A 20,293-nucleotide genomic window follows, 5' to 3' on the forward strand; every position below is an offset into this window, starting at 1 on the left:
CATCAGTAAAAGCGGACATTGAAAAGTTGTGTAAAAATGTAAAATACCAAGTTTCACACTAATTATCTGATATGTACTTTATTTGTTTGTCTCAATTTTTTGGTCCAATATTACGGATTCATTCTAATAAAAGTTTGTATTTATTGTTTGTAAGAAATGTATTTATTTATATTATAATATTTTCGCAGTCTCCTCAACTCGACACACAATTTTCTATTAGATTACATTATTTTGGGTTGCTAGCCCTAGGTGTTGTTCAAATAATGAAAAGTGGCCCTCAAAAGAAACATGTTGCACACCCCTGATCTAGACCCTGGAGATATATATCTCACACTTCAGAAAAATATATTGACAGAATACCTATTCCTGTACCTCCTTAAGAAACAGTGTGTCAACCAAGGAGACCAAATCCTAGACATCCTCTGGACAATGATTATGGACCAGATAATCCACGTAGATCATCCAGAAGGAGACAGTTAACACAATTTTAATTGTAACATTTCGTCTGTTTATTTTATCTTCAGACTATTGAGGAGCTGATATATTGCTGTAATAAAAAAGCTTAAATCAAGCTAACTTTGCACTATATGTCGAATCAATAAATTTTATGCTTTGTTTAGCTATTTATTAAATAGCCATAGCTAATGGTTATATAAACTAAGTTTTGAAGGCAACAGTTCATTACATACTATGAAAGTGAATAAACTACATTTGTTATAACTTGTGTTGTTATACATACAAGTATATATTACTACTGATGTACTTTAATTATACACTATCATTGTATCTACATGTTAATTCATTCAGTCAACTTTTTTTCAGTAAGTTTCCTGAGGGGCTCTACTTAATGAGATAGACTTGGTACAAAGTTGTAGAGTGTGCACAGAACAAATTCAAGAGTGTGTGCAGGACTCCAGACACATCATTTGGTGATTCTAAGCTCTGCATTGCGCTAATCTTAGCTGGATAAGGTTTGACTCTTTCAGCAGATAAAATATGTCCCATATATTTAACTTCAGAAACTGCTAATAGTGACTTTTTGGGATTTAACTTTAGACCTCTTTTTCTACATCTATTTACTGAAGCTCTAGCTCTTCTATCTAGTACTGCAATGTCAGGAGCATAGATCAGTATGTCATCCATTATCACTGACACATCTTCCAAACCATCTAGAACTCTTTTTATGCCCACCTGAAATACCTCTGGAGCACATTTTATTCAAAATGGCAGTCGTTTGAATACCATTCGTCCTAACAGAGTGTTAAAATTGGTCAACAGACTACTTTTTCTGTCGAGCTTAATTTGCCAAAATCATTTGTACGCATCAAAAACGCTAAAAACCTGAGCATTTGGCTTTCTGACTGTGATCCTCTCAATGGTTGCAAGAGGTTGGTATTGACGTTTGATGGCTCTATTCAGATCTGTTGGGCCAATACATATACACACTGACTGGTCAGGTTTTCGTACTGGAATGAGACTGTTGCCAAAATTTGTAGGCTCATCAACCTTGAAGATAACGTCATTGTTTGACATTTTCTGTAGTTCTTTGATGACATCATCTTTCATAGACTGTAACTTTTTTTGGGCATGAACAACAGGGGACACGATGAGGTCGATTTCTACTGTGTGTTCACCTTCAATAAACCCGAATCCGAGTAAGGTTGATAGTGGTATTGGGAGTGTTTGACTTAACTGCGTTTACTTTAAATGATACACCTTTTTAATACAGCAAAAATAAAATTGTTTTTAAAATCAATTGTTTTTTACAGGAAAAGATTGGCTTAGCTCTTTCACTACAAATCAGAAAATATCAATTCGAGCTCCCGATTGCGGCCTCATTGACTCGACAAGCTGGTTTCAATCGGGTTCCTGTAAATGAATTCTGCCATAAACTGTTGGGCCTAGTTGAAAGGTATGTATTTAGAGCAGCAAGTGCACTTTGCTAGCAAGCAGTTCAAATTTACGTGAAGCAAGTTTTTTACAAAAATTCTGTACAATGATACCTCCTAAATAAGTAATGAATTTTGTGCTGGTGAACATGATTAATGGGTCAATACTTTTTATTTCAGATATGAGTTTGCACCTCAACAGATATATAATCTAGATGAAACAGGCATTACAGCTGTCCAGATGCCTGCCAGAGTGATCAGCTTTAAGGGTAAGAAACAGGTCAGAGCCATTTCATCTCATGAGGATGGTGAACTGTAAACTTTGCGTGTGCAATAAGTCCAGGTGGAAATAGCATACTACCTTTTTTCATATTTCCACGTGTCTCCATGAAAGAGGTTTTCATGAATGGCACTCTGCCAGGTGCAAAGGGAGTTGCTTCCAAGTCAGCCTACATGATATCAGATACATTTCTAACTGATTACAGGCCATTTTTCATCCAACACTCGCATTGTTTACCAGATAAGTCAGTTCTGCTGATTTTGAATAACCATGATTTCCACGATTTCCATGATTAGAAGCAGCTGAACTATGCAAGCGATCAAAAATCAAACTTTTTCTTCCACCTCCACACACCTCTCACAATCTTCAGCCTTTTGATCAAACAATGTTTGATCTTCTAAAACCCTATTTCAATGCGGCTTGTGAGAATTGGATGCACTCTAATCCAGCTAAACCTATATCAATCCATGACATGTCAATTAGCTGCTACTGCATTCAACTTCAGTATGAGCCCGACTAATATTCTATCAGAATTTCTATGTGCAGGCACCTTTCCTTTAAATGCTCAAATATTTGGTGATCATAAGTTCATGGCAGCCCGCGTAACAGACTAACCCCTTCCAAACTCTGTTATTGATGAAGATGTATGGTCTGCAACATATGATACTGGAAATGATGAAAAACACCCTGCAACATCTGCTACTGGAAGTGATGGCGATCAGCCTGCAACCTCTGCTACTGTCACTAATAACGATATGCTACAAACTACTTTCACTCACAAGTACATTCCTATTCAGGCTTCAGCTTCTAAGAGAAAAGTTGGACTATAGGAAACTATGATAGCCCTGTTGAAACAGGACTCAAAAACCCATCTAGATGAAAAGGAAAAAAAACGAGGTCGGCAATACTAACTGATACCCCAAAAAAACAGACTAGAAGAGGAATTCCATGAATTATGGGCTAGACGTCAGCCTAACAAGCAGAAAACTAGGAAGAGATAAAATTCCACCAGAGACAAAGCCACAGAACAAAGGCATGAATCCACACCAGAAAAACTAGCAAAAGAGATGTTGGATGCAGACAGTGACCGCATTGATGAAGAGCCAGCTCATGATATACCTACACCATCAACAAAAAAAACACTAACTATAAACAGTCATGTACTAGTGAAATATGCAACCCAAGGAAAAACTGAAATATATTATGTTGGAGCAATTATTGGTCTAAAAAACAACCTGAACAAAATAAACTTTCTGCGTAAGTCTAGCAGCACTACTCTCTTTTTTTATCTACCCTGAAAAACAGAACATAGATGGGAAAATTGGGATGCAGAACATCGTTATGGACTTGGGTAATCCTATTGGTGTTGATGGAACCTGTCAATCAGTGAACAAAGTTATGGAGTAGACATAAGTGGCTTCAATGATCAATAAATGTCTGATTGTAAAGTGCAAAACAAACAATTGTCAAGTGATTATATAGCTTTATTTTACTCTAGTTCTAACACACAATTTTTATTTTAATCACATCAAATGAGTTTTCATAAAATTTTGCAATATTTCCAAAGTATTTACCACAATAATATGTCCGTAATAAAACACTTTGTTGTATTGACAGCATAAGACTTCTCTCCAGGATTTTTTGAAGTTCACAGCGGTTTAGTTACATTTATGTGAGTGGTTTAACCTACCCCAAAACAAATTATTGAATGGCTCTACCTGCCCAGCACTTAAGGTAGGTAGAGCCAGGAGGCGACCTTTACTAAAATCATTGTAAAAATCAAAAGCATTATTTTACAGGTTTGTCATTTGGTGCATGGTTGCTAAACACTATGGGGTACATTAGTCTCAAATTTTAGTCGAAATGTTTCAATAGTTCACAAATTGACTTAGGAAATGTGGCTCAACATCCCCCACCTTCCCTTATTTAGTTTGTCTATATAAGAACTAGCAATTTGAGATACAAGAAAACTGACATACGAGCTGTTATATATGCGTCTATGCATGTTATAGGTTCCAGGGTTACGAGTGACTCGCTAGAACCTTAACCAAGATTAGGACGTCACGTGGCGTAAAAGGGAGACTCCACGATATATATATATATATATATATTGGGATCACAGACGAGAACAGTATTATTGAAATCTTCTTCTTACTGGTAAGTGACCAGTCGGAATATAACATGGCGTCGTAGGCAAACTTTGTTCGCGAAGAATAAATTCAGCGGATAGTGATAGCGATTGAAAGTGTTTAGTGCTCGAATTGTCAAATGGACGTTCGAGAGTGGTTTAAGAGAAGGTGATACAGTGTTTAGTACTCGAATTGTCACGTGGACATTCGAGTATATATATACATGTACATACTGATGAAGAAGAAGGTTGCAGTTCACTAGAAGAGAGTGCTCAATATTAAAATAGAGCATTTATATAAACTATATTAAGAACTGAAAACTTTTAAAACATTTTACCACTTAAAGTTTCATGGTTGCTACCATTCATCAGGTAAAATTAAAATGAACTTTCAGTTCATTGTAATTTTACCTGATGAATGGTAGCAACCATGAAACTTTAAGTGGTAAAATGTTTTAAAAGTTTTCAGTTCTTAATATAGTTTATATATATATATATATATATTGGGATCGCAGACGAGAACGGTATTATTGAAATCTTCTTCTTACTGGTAAGTGACCAGTCGGAATATAACATGGCGTCGTAGGCAAACTTTCTTCGCGGAGAATAAATTCAGTGGATAGTGATAGCGATTGAAAGTGTTTAGTGCTCGAATTGTCAAGTGGACGTTCGAGAGTGGTTTAAGAGAAGGTGATACAGTGTTTAGTACTCGAATTGTCACGTGGACATTCGAAAGTGATGTAAGGAAAAGTGACAGTGTTAAGTGTTTAATATTCGAATAGTCGTGTTGACATTCGAAAGTGGTATAAAGACAAGTGTTCAGTGATTGTGTTACAGGAATTAGTTACCTATTCGTTTCAGAAAAAGCGAAGGTAGGTGTTTGTACACTTTTGTGTGGTGATCGTGGTAGAGGCGCTTCGGTTATTTTAAGGATGGCTAAATTCAGGTTCAACGTTAATGACTTCCCTAAGTTAGTGATTAACTCTAGTGATGTAGCCGATTCATATCAGTCTTGGCTATCAGAATTTAATTTATGTGTAGAACTTACCACAGTGCTATAGGTAAAGATGGCCGCGAGGCTTTACAGTCTGTGGGATTTAGTTTAGAGTCTCATGATTCTACTTATGAGCAGGCAATGGATCACCTAAATAGAATTTATGGTGGAGAAGAAACAGTATATGTTAGGGTTATGAAATTTGTTACTTGTTCTCAAACATGTGACGAAAATGAAAGGGAGTATATGTTAAAGGTTGACTTGCAACAAAATTCACATTACAGTTATTTGGTATCAAAAGATTCACCATGTCTTACTCTGTTGTGTTGTAAGTGCCAAATATGTGGAAATGTGATTACAAGCTCTTAAAAGCTCAAAAACGAACAGAAAATCGCAGCCACACGAAACTGCCGTAGTTTGGATTCCCTTTCCAAAACGGCTCAAATGTGATGTAGCTGTGAGAGGGGGGCTGTATATTATTGTTTATATTAAGCACAGAAAAACCACTACATGTGTTATGATTTAGCCATTCGCATTAAAATAATGAAATTACATTAATAGAGGATGATGATGGTGTTACCGTGTTACATCTGATATCTGCCATGTACAGGTAGACGTAAAAAGAATAACGAGTTACTTAATCGATAGTAATAGTACACTTGTAATTAGCCCCAGGGACCTTGAGAAAGTGCCTCAGAAGTTACAGCACCATTGCAACTTTTTAACAGACTTTCATGGATATAGTGTGGTGAAATTACGTGGTCAGGCTATGCATTAGCGAGTCATTAATATAATGCTGTTTGTCAAGCGCAGGTCTTTGCCCTTCCTGAGAGCTAGCTTCTCTCGGAATCTTGCAAAGTTATTGATAGCCTGTGTTTCGCACTTGCTTGTCAACTGTAAGCGATGAGGTTACCATTATTCTTGATGAATACCGGCTCATAAAAGAGCTAAGGTTAGGGTAACTAGAAGATTGCCAGCTTTTCTTCTCTTTAGGAAAGCCGAAGTATTAAAAAGGAGAGAGAGCTTTTACGAGGATCGACGTGTAATTCAGTTGATTTTCTTTCACGGCAGACTGTAACAGCTAATGTGCTCATTCTTTTTGGTTATGAATATACGTAAAGTTTTCTGAGTACTTGTGTCGGCAACGTGAGTTTATCTTTTATTGGTGGCAAGTGATTATTTATTAGATAATATATTTTGTTGTATTGGTCTGCACACTGTCTTCTGTTTGTGTACCGCTCGGTCTACTTTGGCACTCAACTAATCACAGGTATTACGCAGTCACTGACTAAGGCACGTAGTACGCCAATACAGCCGTATTTATTTAATCGCACTTGGTAAGGTCAGACAACTTGTAACAGATCCCACATAGTAGTGCTTGCAAGTGCCATAAGTCGCTATATTAGCGAGAGGCAAGTGCAAAAGTTCACTACATTGGTGGCAGCAGTGGGATACTTTTACCCTGTTGCATTTACCTGATTTATTTGAATAGGGCTTGTGAATAGTACTACTGAAGAGTCATGGCAAATAGTAATCCTTTTCTTTCTTCTACTAATCCTTTTTTGCCTTCTACCAATCCCTTCTTGGTGCCATACAGCTCGTTATGTTACTCTGACACAGAGGCAACGAGAGCAAGTGCCCAGTCAGGAGCTTTGGTCACTAACAATATTAATACGTTGTCATTTATTGATGATGCTTATAACAAATATGTGTTAAACCTTCCACAGCTACCTGCGAGAAACTCTGCTGAGCAGAATGTCTCTACTAGGATGACAAATCCAAAGCCAGCTGTAGCCTCTACTTCACCGTATAACCCTTTCCACTCTACTGTATGTTCAAATTTTGTAGATCGTGATAGCATTTTTGATGTGGCAGCTCAGGAACCTGTAGTATTAGGAATCCCTGAGCAGTCTCGCAGTAATTCAAAAGATAGTAATGTTCGGCAATCTAGTTCAGATGATGCAGACAATGCCACTCAAAACTACTTCGGGATTTAATAGAAGGCATCACAAATGTGTCAATGCACAGTAAGCTTGAGCGTCAAAGTTCCTTGGCGAATACCAAGGTAGACCTCAAATTACCCCGCTATGATGGACACCGAGATGTTACTCTATTTATAAAACATTTTACGGAAGTAGCCAGGCTAAGTCAGTGGTCTGAACAAGTAGCTCTGGTTCAGCTGCGATCTTGCTTAGACAAGACAGCTAAAGAATGTGGAGATGCTGATTCTGTACAAGAAATCCATAGAAAACTCTTGACAACGTTTGGCATGTCGCCAACAGAGGCTAGAGAAAATTTGTACAGAATACAGCGTGAAGCGGGAGAAACCTATATGTCTCTAGGGAACAGGGTGGAAAGACTCACCAAGCTAGCTTTTGGAGCGTTGGACAAAGAGTTCGAATCTACCTTAGCAATGGAGCATTTTGCTCGAGCTATTGAAGATCCCGCACTCAGACAACACCTATTAGTAGCAAGAGCTCGAACTTTGCAAGAGGCTGTTGCAGCTGCAGAGCAATATGTTCTAGTGGCCAGGCAGTCCTCAAAACCACTGCGACGAGACTTACATAGAGTTACCCATATTGCTGAAAACTCTGCCTCATATGTAGCTGCAGTAGACAGTGGAGCTGTTTATAGTTCTACTGAACAAATACTGCACTCAATGTCACAAAAACTAGATAACCAAGCGCCTATGTTGAAGAAACAGGCAGACCAGATAGCACGTTTAGAGGCATATAGAAAACCTGGATGTCTGATAAATGATGATAGGATCAGAACTTGTTTTTTGTGTGGTGACCCTTCCCATTTCAAAAGAGACTGTCCTTCCCATCAACTTAGAAAAAGTCAGGCCAACACTCTCAATCATTCGGGAAACCATTGAGGTTCACTCCGAATGTCACGGGTAGAGTGGGTGGACCTAAATCACAACCCCGTTATGCTGTAGTTGAGCAGAAAAAGCGCCCTGTGATAAAATCGCGTAAAGCAGTGGTGTCTTCTGGGAAACGCTCTACAGTTTCTATGAATGAGACACCTAATTCTTTGATTTTGATATCACAGGCTGCTGAAGATGTTTCACATACAGATATTGAAGATGGCTGTTTTGTTAATTATGCTTCCACAGCTTCTGCTTTGTATATTCCCGGAAAAATTGAGTTTTGCTCGGTAAGACACCTGATTGATAGTGGTTGTACACTGAACCTATTGTCTAAGAAAGTGTATGATAAGCTATCGAAGAAGTTTTCAGGCGGTCTTCAAGCATTTAATTACTCTAATGGGAAATTAGCAGATGGCTCCGGGTTGCAATTCTATGGACAAATTCAGTTATCTGGGCGAATACATACAGAAGCATTCGAATTGGACTTTGTTGTTGCTGACATAGAACCAGATGTTATTCTTGGGATGCCGTTTCTACAGAGTTGGGATTGTAAGCTAGAGGTTGCTAAAGCAACCCTTGTGATGAACAGCAAAACTCTAAGATGTACAAATCGACATGGTGTCGAGTTCGTTAGCAAGATACAAGTTGTCAACAGTATATCAGTTCCTGCAAGATCTGAAAAAATTATTCAGTGTCAGCTGCTAAATGACATTTGTTCCAAAACTGATGTGGTAGAAGACGGAGGAGTTGCTGCTCTTTGTGGAATAGCCATAGCCGCTTGTGTTAGCACCTGGGACACAAAGAGGAAGATGTTTGTACGATGCATTAATCCAGCTGATCAGATTTGTCATATCACTTCTGGGTCTGTTATTGGTACTTGCACAGGTATAGATGCAGCTCAAATTGTAGAAGTTCAGCAAGACAATAATCTTGAGAGTGAGAATCTGACCCAGCAAAAGCTGGATGGATTCATAAATGCTCCAAGTCATTTGTCGGAAGTCTACAGAGAAGCTACTACTGCCTGTGCTGATCTGAACCAGCGCCATGCAATTGCAAAATTATTGGCGGAGTTTGGTGATGTGTTTTCAACTGGTGATGAAGACCAAGGACTAACAAACCTTATTAAGCATTCCATCTCAGTATCGTTGGAGGTGAGACCTATAAAACAGGCACCACGACGTCTAGGGGTAGAGAAAGAAGCTGAAGTGAGTAGGCAAGTCAAGAAGTTAGAACAGCAAGGTATAATTGAGCCAGGAAGCGGAGCATGGAGTTCCCCAGTAGTCTTAGTTAAAAAGAAAGACGGAAGCTGGAGATTTTGCATTGACTACCGCAAGCTTAACGGTGTTACCGTACATGTTGCTCATCCTTTTCCTAGAATTGATGAAAATCTGGAGGCCTTAGCCGGAAGTCAGTATTTTTCCACACTTGATCTCATGAGTGGTTACTGGCAAGTGCCATTAGATGATGATGCTAAAGATAAATCAGCTTTCTGCACCAGAGAAGGATTGTGGAGATGGAAAGTTCTTCCATTTGGATTGACTGCAGCTCCTGCTACATTCCAGAGACTTATGGAACGAGTGCTGCATGGTCTTCACTGTAAATCATTGTTGCTTTATTTAGATGATGTTATTATCATGGGCAACAGTTTCCAAGAACATCATTCCAATCTAGCAGAAGTACTAAGTCGTCTTCGTAAAGCAGGACTCAAGCTGAAGCCCTCAAAATGTCATTTATTCCAGAAGGAAGTAGCATACTTGGGGCATGTGGTTTTTAGCAAAGGAGTCTCAACAGATCCTGAGAAAATCTCTGCAGTTGCCGACTGGCCTATACCAAGGAACCTGACAGAACTTCAGTCCTTTTTTGGCATGATAGGTTACTATCGTCAGTATGTGGAAGGGTTTGCTACTAAAGCTAGACCTTTGACGAAGTTGACTAGTAAAAATGCCAAGTTTGAATGGACTGAGAAATGTCAGGAAGCATTTGGTATCTTGAAGCAAGCTCTGTTGAAAGCACCAGTTCTTGGATATCCGGACCCCACGTTGTCTTACATATTAGATACTGATGCATCACTCAGTGGTGTGGGTGCTGCCCTGTCACAAGTGCAAGAAGGTAAAGAGAGAGTGATATCATACTACAGCCGTGCATTATCGCCAGCCCAGCAAAATTACTGTGTTACCAGGAGAGAGTTGCTGGCAGTGGTAAAAGCCGTAGCTTACTTTCGGCTTTACCTGTATGGTAGAGAGTTCTTAATTAGGACAGACCATGCATCTCTACTTTGGTTATGTAGGAGGGCTACTCCTTCTGCACAAGTAGCGCGTTGTTTAGAGATTCTAAGTGAATTCAGTTATACCATTCAGCACAGACCTGGAAACAAGCATAGCAATGCTGACAATTTATCCAGACGACCTTGCCATGACTGCAAGAAATGTGACAGGATAAATAAAGTCTGTGGTGGACCATCACTAAATGACATTCATGAAGAACTCGGATGTAACTCGCAGGAAGAAGGAGTCATCTAGACTAAGATTAAAGGTGTGGATCTGTGTGCACCTGATTACCTGGATGGTATATTTGGTTCTTGCAATACGCACTTGGAGGAGAGCAGTGAGAAACAGGTGTCAATCAATCGTGATCCGAGTGTTACCTGTAAGCTTACTGGAGTCCCTGAAGCCTCATGTGCAGCTGTAGAGGACAGTAGTGACTATGAACTAGAAGAAAATGTGACTGTAGCTGACAGTGATAACTTTGAAGACTGGGCAGACTAGTTCAACTGCCAATGACGATCTTCAGAATTCAGGCACTTCACGGTCACGATCTTCTTCTGAAAAGTCGGATAATGAGTGTAGTACTTACAGCTCGGGTGTTTTGTGCCAAGCGCAGCTGATACCAAGTTATTTTGCTACTATTTATCAAGCTGTTCAAGATAAGCAAGAAATGGATCCAGCTCTTGTCAGTATGGGCAGTCCCGAATTGCGAAAATTGAGTTCCATGATTTCTCTTATGAAAATACGTGAAGATGGTGTTCTAGTAGTACGCATTTTGGTTTGGCACAGGTCTCGAGAAGTGATTGTATGTCCCAGAAGCCTAAGAGAAGAAGTGATGTGGGCCACTCATACACTGTTGCATGCTGGAACTTCTAAGTCACTTCGAAGGTTAAGATTGACCTGGTATTGGCCTGCAATGACAACACACATAAGAAGAGTGATCAAAAGTTGTGAAATATGTCAGTTAGCTAAAGCTGGAGGTCTACGAAATGCTCCGAGTAATGGTAATTTGAAAGTAGGCCGCCCTTGGCAAAAGGTGGCTATAGACCTGGTTGGTCCATTACCAATAACCGCTCAAGGCAATAAGTGGATGTTAGTATTGACTGATCATTTCACACGCTGGCAAGATGCTCTACCATTACCAGATGCCACTGCCCCAGTAGTTGCTGAGACTTTGGATAGTCGGGTATTCTGTTACTTTGGCTTACCAGAAGAAATATACAGTGACAGAGGCGCGCAGTTTGAGGGTGACTTGATGAGCGAGTTGTGCAGATTGTGGCAAGTTATTAAAACACGCACAAGTCCATATCATCCCCAATCAAATGGAATGGTCGAAAGAGGTAACAGAACTCTTGGTGATGCTCTTCGCTGTATTCTGTTTAAATATGGGGAAGAACAAGAGAATTGGGATACCATGTTACCGCAGATCTTACGATCCCTTAGAGCTACTCAACATGCTTCTACTGATGAAACTGCCAACTACCTCATGCTGGGCCGTGAGTGTAGGCTCCCAGATCAACTTCTGGAGGGGACTCATTCTGTCCAATCCTGGACGCAAATAAACTATGTCAAGGAATTACAGAAACGACTTCTTATTGCCCATGACCTACTACGATCACAACAAATGTTACCCAGTAGGTCAGAAGATAATGAAGAAGGGCCCTTATTTAAAGAAGGAGATTTGGTTCTGGTTGACAACAAAAGGAGAAAGAAAGGTGTTCATCCTAAATTGCAACCTAAGTTCTCCGGTCCCTTCATGGTAAAAAAAGTGTTTAACAATGGCACTTACAATATTGCTACCAAAGGTACTATAAATCAGTGTAGGCTGAAGCTGTTCACTCCCTGTACTGATGCAGCTGGTCAGCCGGTTCAGTCAGAAACAGAAGATGAGGTGAGAGCCGAACATCGACTGCCGGATGAACCTGATGAATGGGCAACAACTTCACCAGTTGATCCAGAAGAGCAACCGGTACGGCTTGATGTTGATAGCTCACCATCAAGATCTTCTAATTATTCTGAAAGTTATAGGTTGAGTCAACCTTCACAAAAAAGTGGAAGGATCAGGCAACTGCCGAGGTATCTGACTAGAGACTACATGGTGTACTAATTTCCTAAATATTGCTCTGAGCAATGAACGAAATTAGCACTATGTGGGTATTTTTCCTTGTATATTCTTGATTGGCTGAAGTAACCTTTGTGCTAATAATTAGTACCGAGCTCTTACTAGTTTGCTTATCAGGTCTCATACTCCGCAAATACTATGTATGGCACACACCTGTTTTAGCTGTTTCTTTCTCTCTATCTCATCGTGATACACTATGATGAAAACAGAAATGTTGAAAACTGGAGCTACTCAACTCAGTGTTGATAGTCTCTGCTGACCGATGAAGAGATTACATTGTCGACTGCAGAGTTAGCATCAGCTTCCAGTGCTACCTCAAGGGTGCAACTTGAGGCCACAGAGGTTTCTGATGATGCAGAGGATGGAGGGGGAACAACTTGAAAGGAAAGTGCTGCAGTTACAAACTCTACGCTCGAAGATTACGTATATAACAAGTATACATACTCCCTTCTTCAACAAGGAGTTGGATCATCAGTCTGCTCTTTCTCATGACGTGGCGGCAGAATCCATGTTGAAGGTTGCAAAGCCACCGGTACTATTTCAGGCTGAGTGACACTGATATGAAGCTGAATAGGCTCAGAAAAGAGAGTGGCAAGATGCCACTGATATGTTTGCAGTGGAATAGAAAGAGAAAAGAGGAACTGAAGAGCAAACATGCCAAAGCAAACTCACAACGACTGAACACAAATTTGTCTTGTCAATCCAAAAGACAGATGGAACTGGAGATTAGATGCATGAAGCAACAACTAAGGAGTTGAGTTCTCTTGTACATAGAAGATGACAAGAGTGGCAAATCAAAGAGATACGCAGCAAGATTGCTGACAACGCTAAAGAAAGCTTCCAAGAGTAAAGCACTTTCCGAATCGTTCCCTCCGCTCGCAGTGTCAGATCTTCGAAGGCAGCTTCAGCAGGTTACAAGAGAGAAAGATGAAATTACGAAGAATATGAATTGCTGAACCTTAAGTATGTGGAGACCCAGCGAACTCCACAAAAGGTCAAGCAGCATATAAATCAAGCTGTGGACAGCAACAAGCAATTGTTGATGGCTCAAGATGCACTTGACTACAGTCTAGGTTGATGAGAAAAACTTGACCTGTTGAATCTCCCTCGTAACGATAACGTTACGCCGGATTAACAGTAGTTCTCACAGCCCATTTATATTTCATCCTGAAATCTATTCTATCGATGTAGCATTTTGATGTTTTCCATTCTGAGCTACATCTAGGGGTGGAGAATGTGGTGAAATTACGTGGTCAGGCTATGCATTAGCGAGTCATTAATATAATGCTGTTTGTCAAGCGCAGGTCTTTGCCCTTCCTGAGAGTTAGCTTCTCTCGGAATCTTGCAAAGTTATTGATAGCCTGTGCTCCGCACTTGCTTGTCAACTGTAAGCGATGAGGTTACCATTATTCTTGATGAATACCGGCTCATAAAAGAGCTGAGGTTAGGGTAACTAGAAGATTGCTAGCTTTTCTTCTCTTTAGGAAAGCCGAGGTATTAAAAAGGAGAGAGCTTTTACGAGGATCGACGTGTAATTCAGTTGATTTTCTTTCACGGCAGACTGTAACAGCTAATGTGCTCATTCTTTTTGGTTATGAATATACGTAAAGTTTTCTGAGTACTTGTGTCGACAACGTGAGTTTATCTTTTATTGGTGGCAAGTGATTATTTATTAGATAATATATTTTGTTGTATTGGTCTGCACACTGTCTTCTGTTTGTGTACCGCTCGGTCTACTTTGGCACTCAACTAATCACAGGTATTACACAGTCACTGACTAAGGCACGTAGTACGCCAATACAGCCGTATTTATTTAATCGCACTTGGTAAGGTCAGACAACTTGTAACAGATCCCACATAGTAGTGCTTGCAAGTGCCATAAGTCGCTATATTAGCCAGAGACAAGTGCAAAAGTTCACTGCAATAGCATCTACAAATTTCGGAGATAAGATAATCACCATTACAAGCCAACTTCCAGATTCAACCTACCTATTGTACAATTAGGACATTGAGAACTTGGCATAAGGAAATCTCAAAAAATCGCCAACATATTGCCTTCATAGCACGGACTATGAAAACCAGCGTCATTCGATATTAAGATTCATATCCGGTATCTATGGCGCCTTACAGTGCCTCGCGTTGCGTGTTCACAACTCTAGTTGTATAGTACAACTCGAGTTGTGAACACGCAACGCGAGGCACGGTAAGGCGCCATAATGATTAGAGATTAGACATGGTGAAATCTCCGCTATCAAAAAGCAACAAGTAGCCAGAAACCCCCAAAACTACAAGCTCCAGAATCAAAGATTTGAAACATATAGTTTCATTCTTGGACACTTGAGGCTAAATCTTACGGGATATCTTATGCTAAATCTTAAGGATAAATATTTACTCATATTCTTCACTCTTTCAATACAAATTCATCATGGCAGACAGACGTGTCAGCAGAGCAAGCAAAAGAATTGATTACCGAGAAAACAAGAGGGTGACTATAGTATCGGCCAGTATCAGACATTTACTTTTTATTCTTATAATTTAGTCTAAAGGTTTAACTATTATATCCATACCTGCCAACTCTCACGCATTGGGCGTGAGACTCACGCAATCACCCCAAAGAAAAAATGAAAATGCGGGAGCAAAGCGTGAGATTTTTGCCCCAATTTCAAAAATTTTATATATGCTATCATTGATACATCAACTGCCCCAAAACCAAATCTCACGCATTGTCCACTCTTGGGTTGGCAGGTCTGATTATATCTGTTTCTTGTTTTTAAAATAAACATAGTGTTATGGGAAACCCCTTGACACTCTTTATCTTAGGAATTTCATCATTTGAAACTGTAGTTCTAAAGTGCGGCATCTCAAAAGTTCAACAGTAAGATCTTAGTTACATTAATTAACAAGATTGTTATGTGGATTTTTGATGGTATCGGCAATGATATACAGCCCCCCCCCTCCCCCCCCCCCCCCCCCCCCCCCCGTGGGGGCTGTATATCATTGGTATCGAGTTATCATACAAATTAATCTTACAACTGTTAGGGAGTAGCTCAAGCTTATTATCGAACGCAGATGCAAGCTTAATTATCATTACTAACTTCTCAGATAAGGACCAATCCGGATTAATGACCTGAACCAATGTCTTGTTCATCAAGATTTTACAACTGACCATCCTATAATTATGTGAGAATCTAAGACTATATCTAAGACTATTTTGGTAGAAAGACCGTTTTGAGATAAAAAAAAAATCTGAGCTGCATAGCTTTACCGAGTCCTGTGACAAAAACCGGAAACAAAACGCTTGTTTCCAAACAAACCCGATCGTCATACTGATCTCTAATGGAATATTCTTACCTCTCTCTCAACACCTCACTTCTTTTGCATTAACCTTACTTTTACAAAAGATTATTGGTAGTATCTTGTAGCAAATTTTGTTTTCTTTCAAATGGTGTATAATACAACAATCAATTTCATAGTGACTGCCAATGGGAGTAATTTTCGTTGGTTAGTGTTGCGGCCTCTCCATTAAAACCTGCGTGTATATTGGTAAAAATAGTTTACAGTATTTCGAATCGAGTGGAGCTCTCATATACGCTTTCACTGGTCGCAAGACTCTGTGAAGCCATACTGCTCCGGAAAAATTGCAGTTGCTAAAATTCCTTTTCAAATCATCGGGAGCATATGCGCTACCCACGATGCGATGGACGTGAAGTAAAATCAGGGAAACCAGGCAAAGCAGGAACTGATACTTCACTGAATTATACTACCCCTGGAATGGCATCGGTCTCTCTAAACCAATTAACTTCCGTGTGACAATTTGAGCGCCATCTTGAACACTGCTACACGGGCTTCCTGCTGTAATTAGAAAAATGGCAGATCCTAGTTATCCCAAGAAAAAAACTCATTTATCTGTTTTGCCGTTAATTGCGACAACCCCAAAACACGAAGGGTTACAGATATATCATTTAACAAATGAGTTTAGTGTTTTATTCTTGTATTAGTAGCACTAGTACAGCAGTAGCTGTTTAGAAGCTTGCTAGTAGCTGGTTAGAAGCTTGCTAGTAGCTGATTAGAAGCTTGCTAGTAACTGGTTAGAAGCTTGCTAGTAGCTGGTTAGAAGCTTGCTAGTAGCTGGTTAGAAGCTTGCTAGTAGCTGGTTAGAAGCTTGCTAGTAGCTGGTTAGAAGCTTGCTAGTAGCTGGTTAGAAGCTTGCTAGTAGCTGGTTAGAAGCTTGCTAGTAGCTGGTTAGTAGTAGCTTGCTAACAACTGGTTAGTAGTAGCTTGCTAGCAGCTGGTTAGTAGCTTGCTAGCAGCTGGTTGGAAGCTTGCTAGTAGTTGGTTAGAAGCTTGCTAGTAACTGGTTAGAAGCTTGCTAGTAGCTGGTTAGTAGTAGCTTGCTAACAACTGGTTAGTAGTAGCTTCCTAGCAGCTGGTTAGTAGTAGCTTGCTAGTAGTAGCTGGTTAGTATTGAAGTAAATTGTACTAGACAAGGATAGACGACTCCTAACTCAAGAGCGCGCTCACGCAAACTCGATAAGTCGATGAACAGGCTCGTGGGTGAGCCGATAAACAGACTCGAGGACGAGCCGATAAACAGACTCGACGGTGAGCCGATAAACAGACTCATTTGTAAGCCAATAAACAGACTCGTGGGCGAGCCGATAAACAGACTTGAGAGTGAGCCGATAAACAGACTCGTGGGTGAGCCGATAAACAGACTCGAGAGTGAGCCGATAAACAGACTCGATGGTGAGCCGATAAACAGACTCGATGGTGAGCCGATAAACAGACTCATGGGTGAGCCGATAAACAGACTTGATGGTGTCTTTTCTCAACTGTTACACCCTAATAAGCCAAGCGCAATAATTATTGATGTTCGGTCTATAGCACCTACGTATAGTGAATGCAGCTATGATACGCAGGCTAATATCACGATGCTAAAGTCAGAAACAGTGGCAAGAATTTTCTACACTATTTGCTTTTGAAAATTAAGCAGAGCTATTGTAAAGAACGCAGTATCTTTATTGAGATTATATCTCACAGCACTAAGCAGTAACACAACAGCAATGACAAAACTGAAAGGTTATATAGCAAACCAAGGGAAAAATCTACAGTTGATTGGCTGCACAATAATTAGGTCGACCGCTGCCACAATAAAATATTTCGAATACAAAAACGATAATATTTGTCACTAACTAATCACGCAATACGAGTATTAATAGTTTTTTGAGTATTTATATAGTAACATGCAAATCTTGAAACAATATGGTAATAAATGGTTAACATAAAAATTTGCTAATATCAAACATACATATAATATTATTATTATTATACTACAACGAACATTTATTAAGCGAGCGCATTATAATTGACTGCTCAGATTTGAATAAATGGCGATAAATTCAGAGAACTCTATTACGTAGGCTAGCAGTCTATAAAAATGAGTATTGACTGATAGTCACTTCATTAGTTCCCCTCTCCCATCTCAGCTCTTCTCGGGGCCACCATTCCATCTAAAAAGCTCTGTCTCGTGGTGACAATGGTGGGAATTCCGTGTCATAATTACCGCCAACCTTTTATTATTACAGTATCTTGCTGGCAGCTGGTTAGAAGCTTGCTCGTAGCTGGTTAGTAGTAGCTTGCTAGCAAGTGGTTAGTAGTAACTCACTAATAGTTGGTTAGTAGTAGCTTGTTAGTAGTAGCTGGTTAGTATCTTGCTAGTAGCTGGTTAGTAGGTTCTAGTAGTAGCTGGTTATAAGCTTGCTAGTAGCTGGTTATTAGTAGTTTGCTAGTAACTGGTTAGTAGTAGCCTGCTAATAGCTGGTTAGTAGCTTGCTTCTGTTACTACTCACAGCCAGTCTTTAGTGAACCTTTACCTGATTTTATTATTTTACACATCACTATCGTTGACTGTTTTTACTAGTTACTGTTTTTACAATTAATTTGTGATGATGGTTGATTCATCTTGGCTGATGTTGGAGACAAAGTAGGTCAGTACTGGTGTTGCTAAATTCAAATAACAACAGTCACTGTTCTCATAGATCAGGAGTGCCAGTTACATGGAACAAACTTTGTTAGTCATTGCAATCCTTATCATTATCACTAGAGCAAGTTTTGTCAATAAAGTAAACTTCTGTTAGTTGATAAGAATGTTTTGAAACGCAAAAAACCATCCTGAACATCAAAGGTACATTTTTCTAAAAGGTTGAAAGTCAATTTTTCTTTGTCAATAAAAGTTTCCCGTAGTTATAACTGATTATAAGACCACAAAACCTAATCTGTATGCTTGTGATTTGATTATCTGTAATTTGATTACCTAGTTTTCGTATCATCAGGTTCCGATTAAAGAGAAAGAGCCAGAAAGATGGCATACTTGGACTGTTTCCAGGCAGCAGGAAATCCCCATCGAAAATGCAGTTCTATGTAGTGCCCACTTTATTGAGTCTATGATCGATAAAACCGATAAATTATTATTATATAAATCATTATTATTCAGTCCATATTTTAGCACCATTCCCATTTTATTTCCAATTGCAACAAAGGATAACTGTTATTATTTCAGGAAGCTGGAACAACAACCCATCAGTACAGCAGTTCCAGCATATCTTCAGGCGATTGGTTACAAGATGTGGTGTTACACCAGGAGCCACTGGTAATGTCATATCTGTGGATGACACTGCATTGTTACAAGCTTCTACTACCTATGTGCCACCAACTGGTGGTAGTGAAGATTATGTTGAAGATGTTATTGACAGACAAACTATGCTTCCCGAAGGAATGCTGTACATTACATCACATCCTATTCTTGGTAACATTGCTGTATATTTATCTGGTTGGCTTGTCAAAAAGCTGCTTAAAATGTTGCATTGTGGTCCATTTAGACTCTCCCTAATTCAGTCTAAGGAAGTTAGCAAATATGATGATATTCATATTCTGTTAAGAGTTAAGAACAACAGTGGCTTGATTTCTCCTTCTGATGGTGTTGTAACAACTGTTCTTTGCACCGAAAAGTATTTGAAGGCGGCTACATCAGCAAATCAATGTTTGAAATATCCCAAGATTCTGAAGTGCGTAAAAGAAGAGATTGTACGCTATGATATATTTGAATTAAAGCAACATTGTACTGACACTTCTGTAGGAATTAATAATAATCACTTCTCACTACTAGCTTTAGTGGTTGAAACATACTTTGATTTAAGACAGCACCACTTTGCCAACTTAAAAAACCTAGATTTACATAAAGTGAACATCAAACATAATGCTACAAAAACATTATTCAGAGGACTGAGCTGTTATGTCGCTGTGACATAAATTGACTATAGCCGGTTTAAGTTAGTATTTATTTTTAAGACTTCTCTTTATATATACATACAAATTGTACAGTTTGCAGGCATGTAGTAGTTCAATTTGTTATCTAATTTATATATATTATAATGCTATTAAACATTATATTAGGATCATCTGAGCATCTAATCTAGCTCATTAATATTTTATGCATAGATCATTTATTTTCTGAATCACAAACAAATTTGATGGTCAAGTATAATGCAATTAAGATTTATAGTTTGCTTTATATATGCATACAGTTTGTACAGTTCGAAAGCATTTAGTTGTTTAATTTATTATATACTGTTTATATATCATGCTATTAAACATTGTATTAGCATCCCAGCATCTGGCTCATTTTCTATGCATAGATCATTTATTTTCTAAATCACAAATAAATTTTGTGGTCAAGCATACTGTA

General features: G+C 39.1%; 2 protein-coding genes across 2 annotated transcripts in view; one reads left to right on the forward strand and one right to left on the reverse strand.

The window, feature by feature from the left end:
• The window catches only part of LOC137399909 (tRNA-uridine aminocarboxypropyltransferase 1-like), a 37,871-nt gene extending 31,900 nt beyond the window's left edge, over positions 1 to 5,971 (reverse strand). The window contains exons 1-2 of the mRNA XM_068086174.1: positions 5,845 to 5,971; positions 5,346 to 5,441 (exon numbers count right to left, since the gene is read on the reverse strand). The gene's annotated coding sequence lies outside the window, so the exon portion shown is untranslated. The remainder of the gene's footprint in view (positions 1 to 5,345; positions 5,442 to 5,844) is intronic.
• Positions 1,752 to 20,288, forward strand: LOC137399921 (uncharacterized). Its single transcript, XM_068086186.1, has 3 exons — positions 1,752 to 1,912; positions 2,070 to 2,158; positions 19,109 to 20,288. Exons 2-3 carry the CDS (start codon positions 2,131 to 2,133, stop codon positions 19,855 to 19,857), a joined length of 777 nt encoding a protein of 258 aa, XP_067942287.1. The 5' UTR covers positions 1,752 to 1,912; positions 2,070 to 2,130; the 3' UTR covers positions 19,858 to 20,288.
• Positions 20,289 to 20,293: the final 5 nt, after the last annotated feature.

The sequence above is a fragment of the Watersipora subatra genome, chromosome 1 (assembly GCF_963576615.1).
Source record: "Watersipora subatra chromosome 1, tzWatSuba1.1, whole genome shotgun sequence".
NCBI lineage: Eukaryota > Metazoa > Bryozoa > Gymnolaemata > Cheilostomatida > Watersiporidae > Watersipora > Watersipora subatra.

Coding starts and splice junctions, on each gene's coding strand:
- LOC137399921 (XM_068086186.1), top strand. CDS start 2,131: ATGCCTGCCAGAGTGATCAGCTTTAAGG. Junction 2,159..19,108: donor CAGAGTGATCAGCTTTAAGG/GTAAGAAACAGG, acceptor TTATTATTTCAG/GAAGCTGGAACAACAACCCA.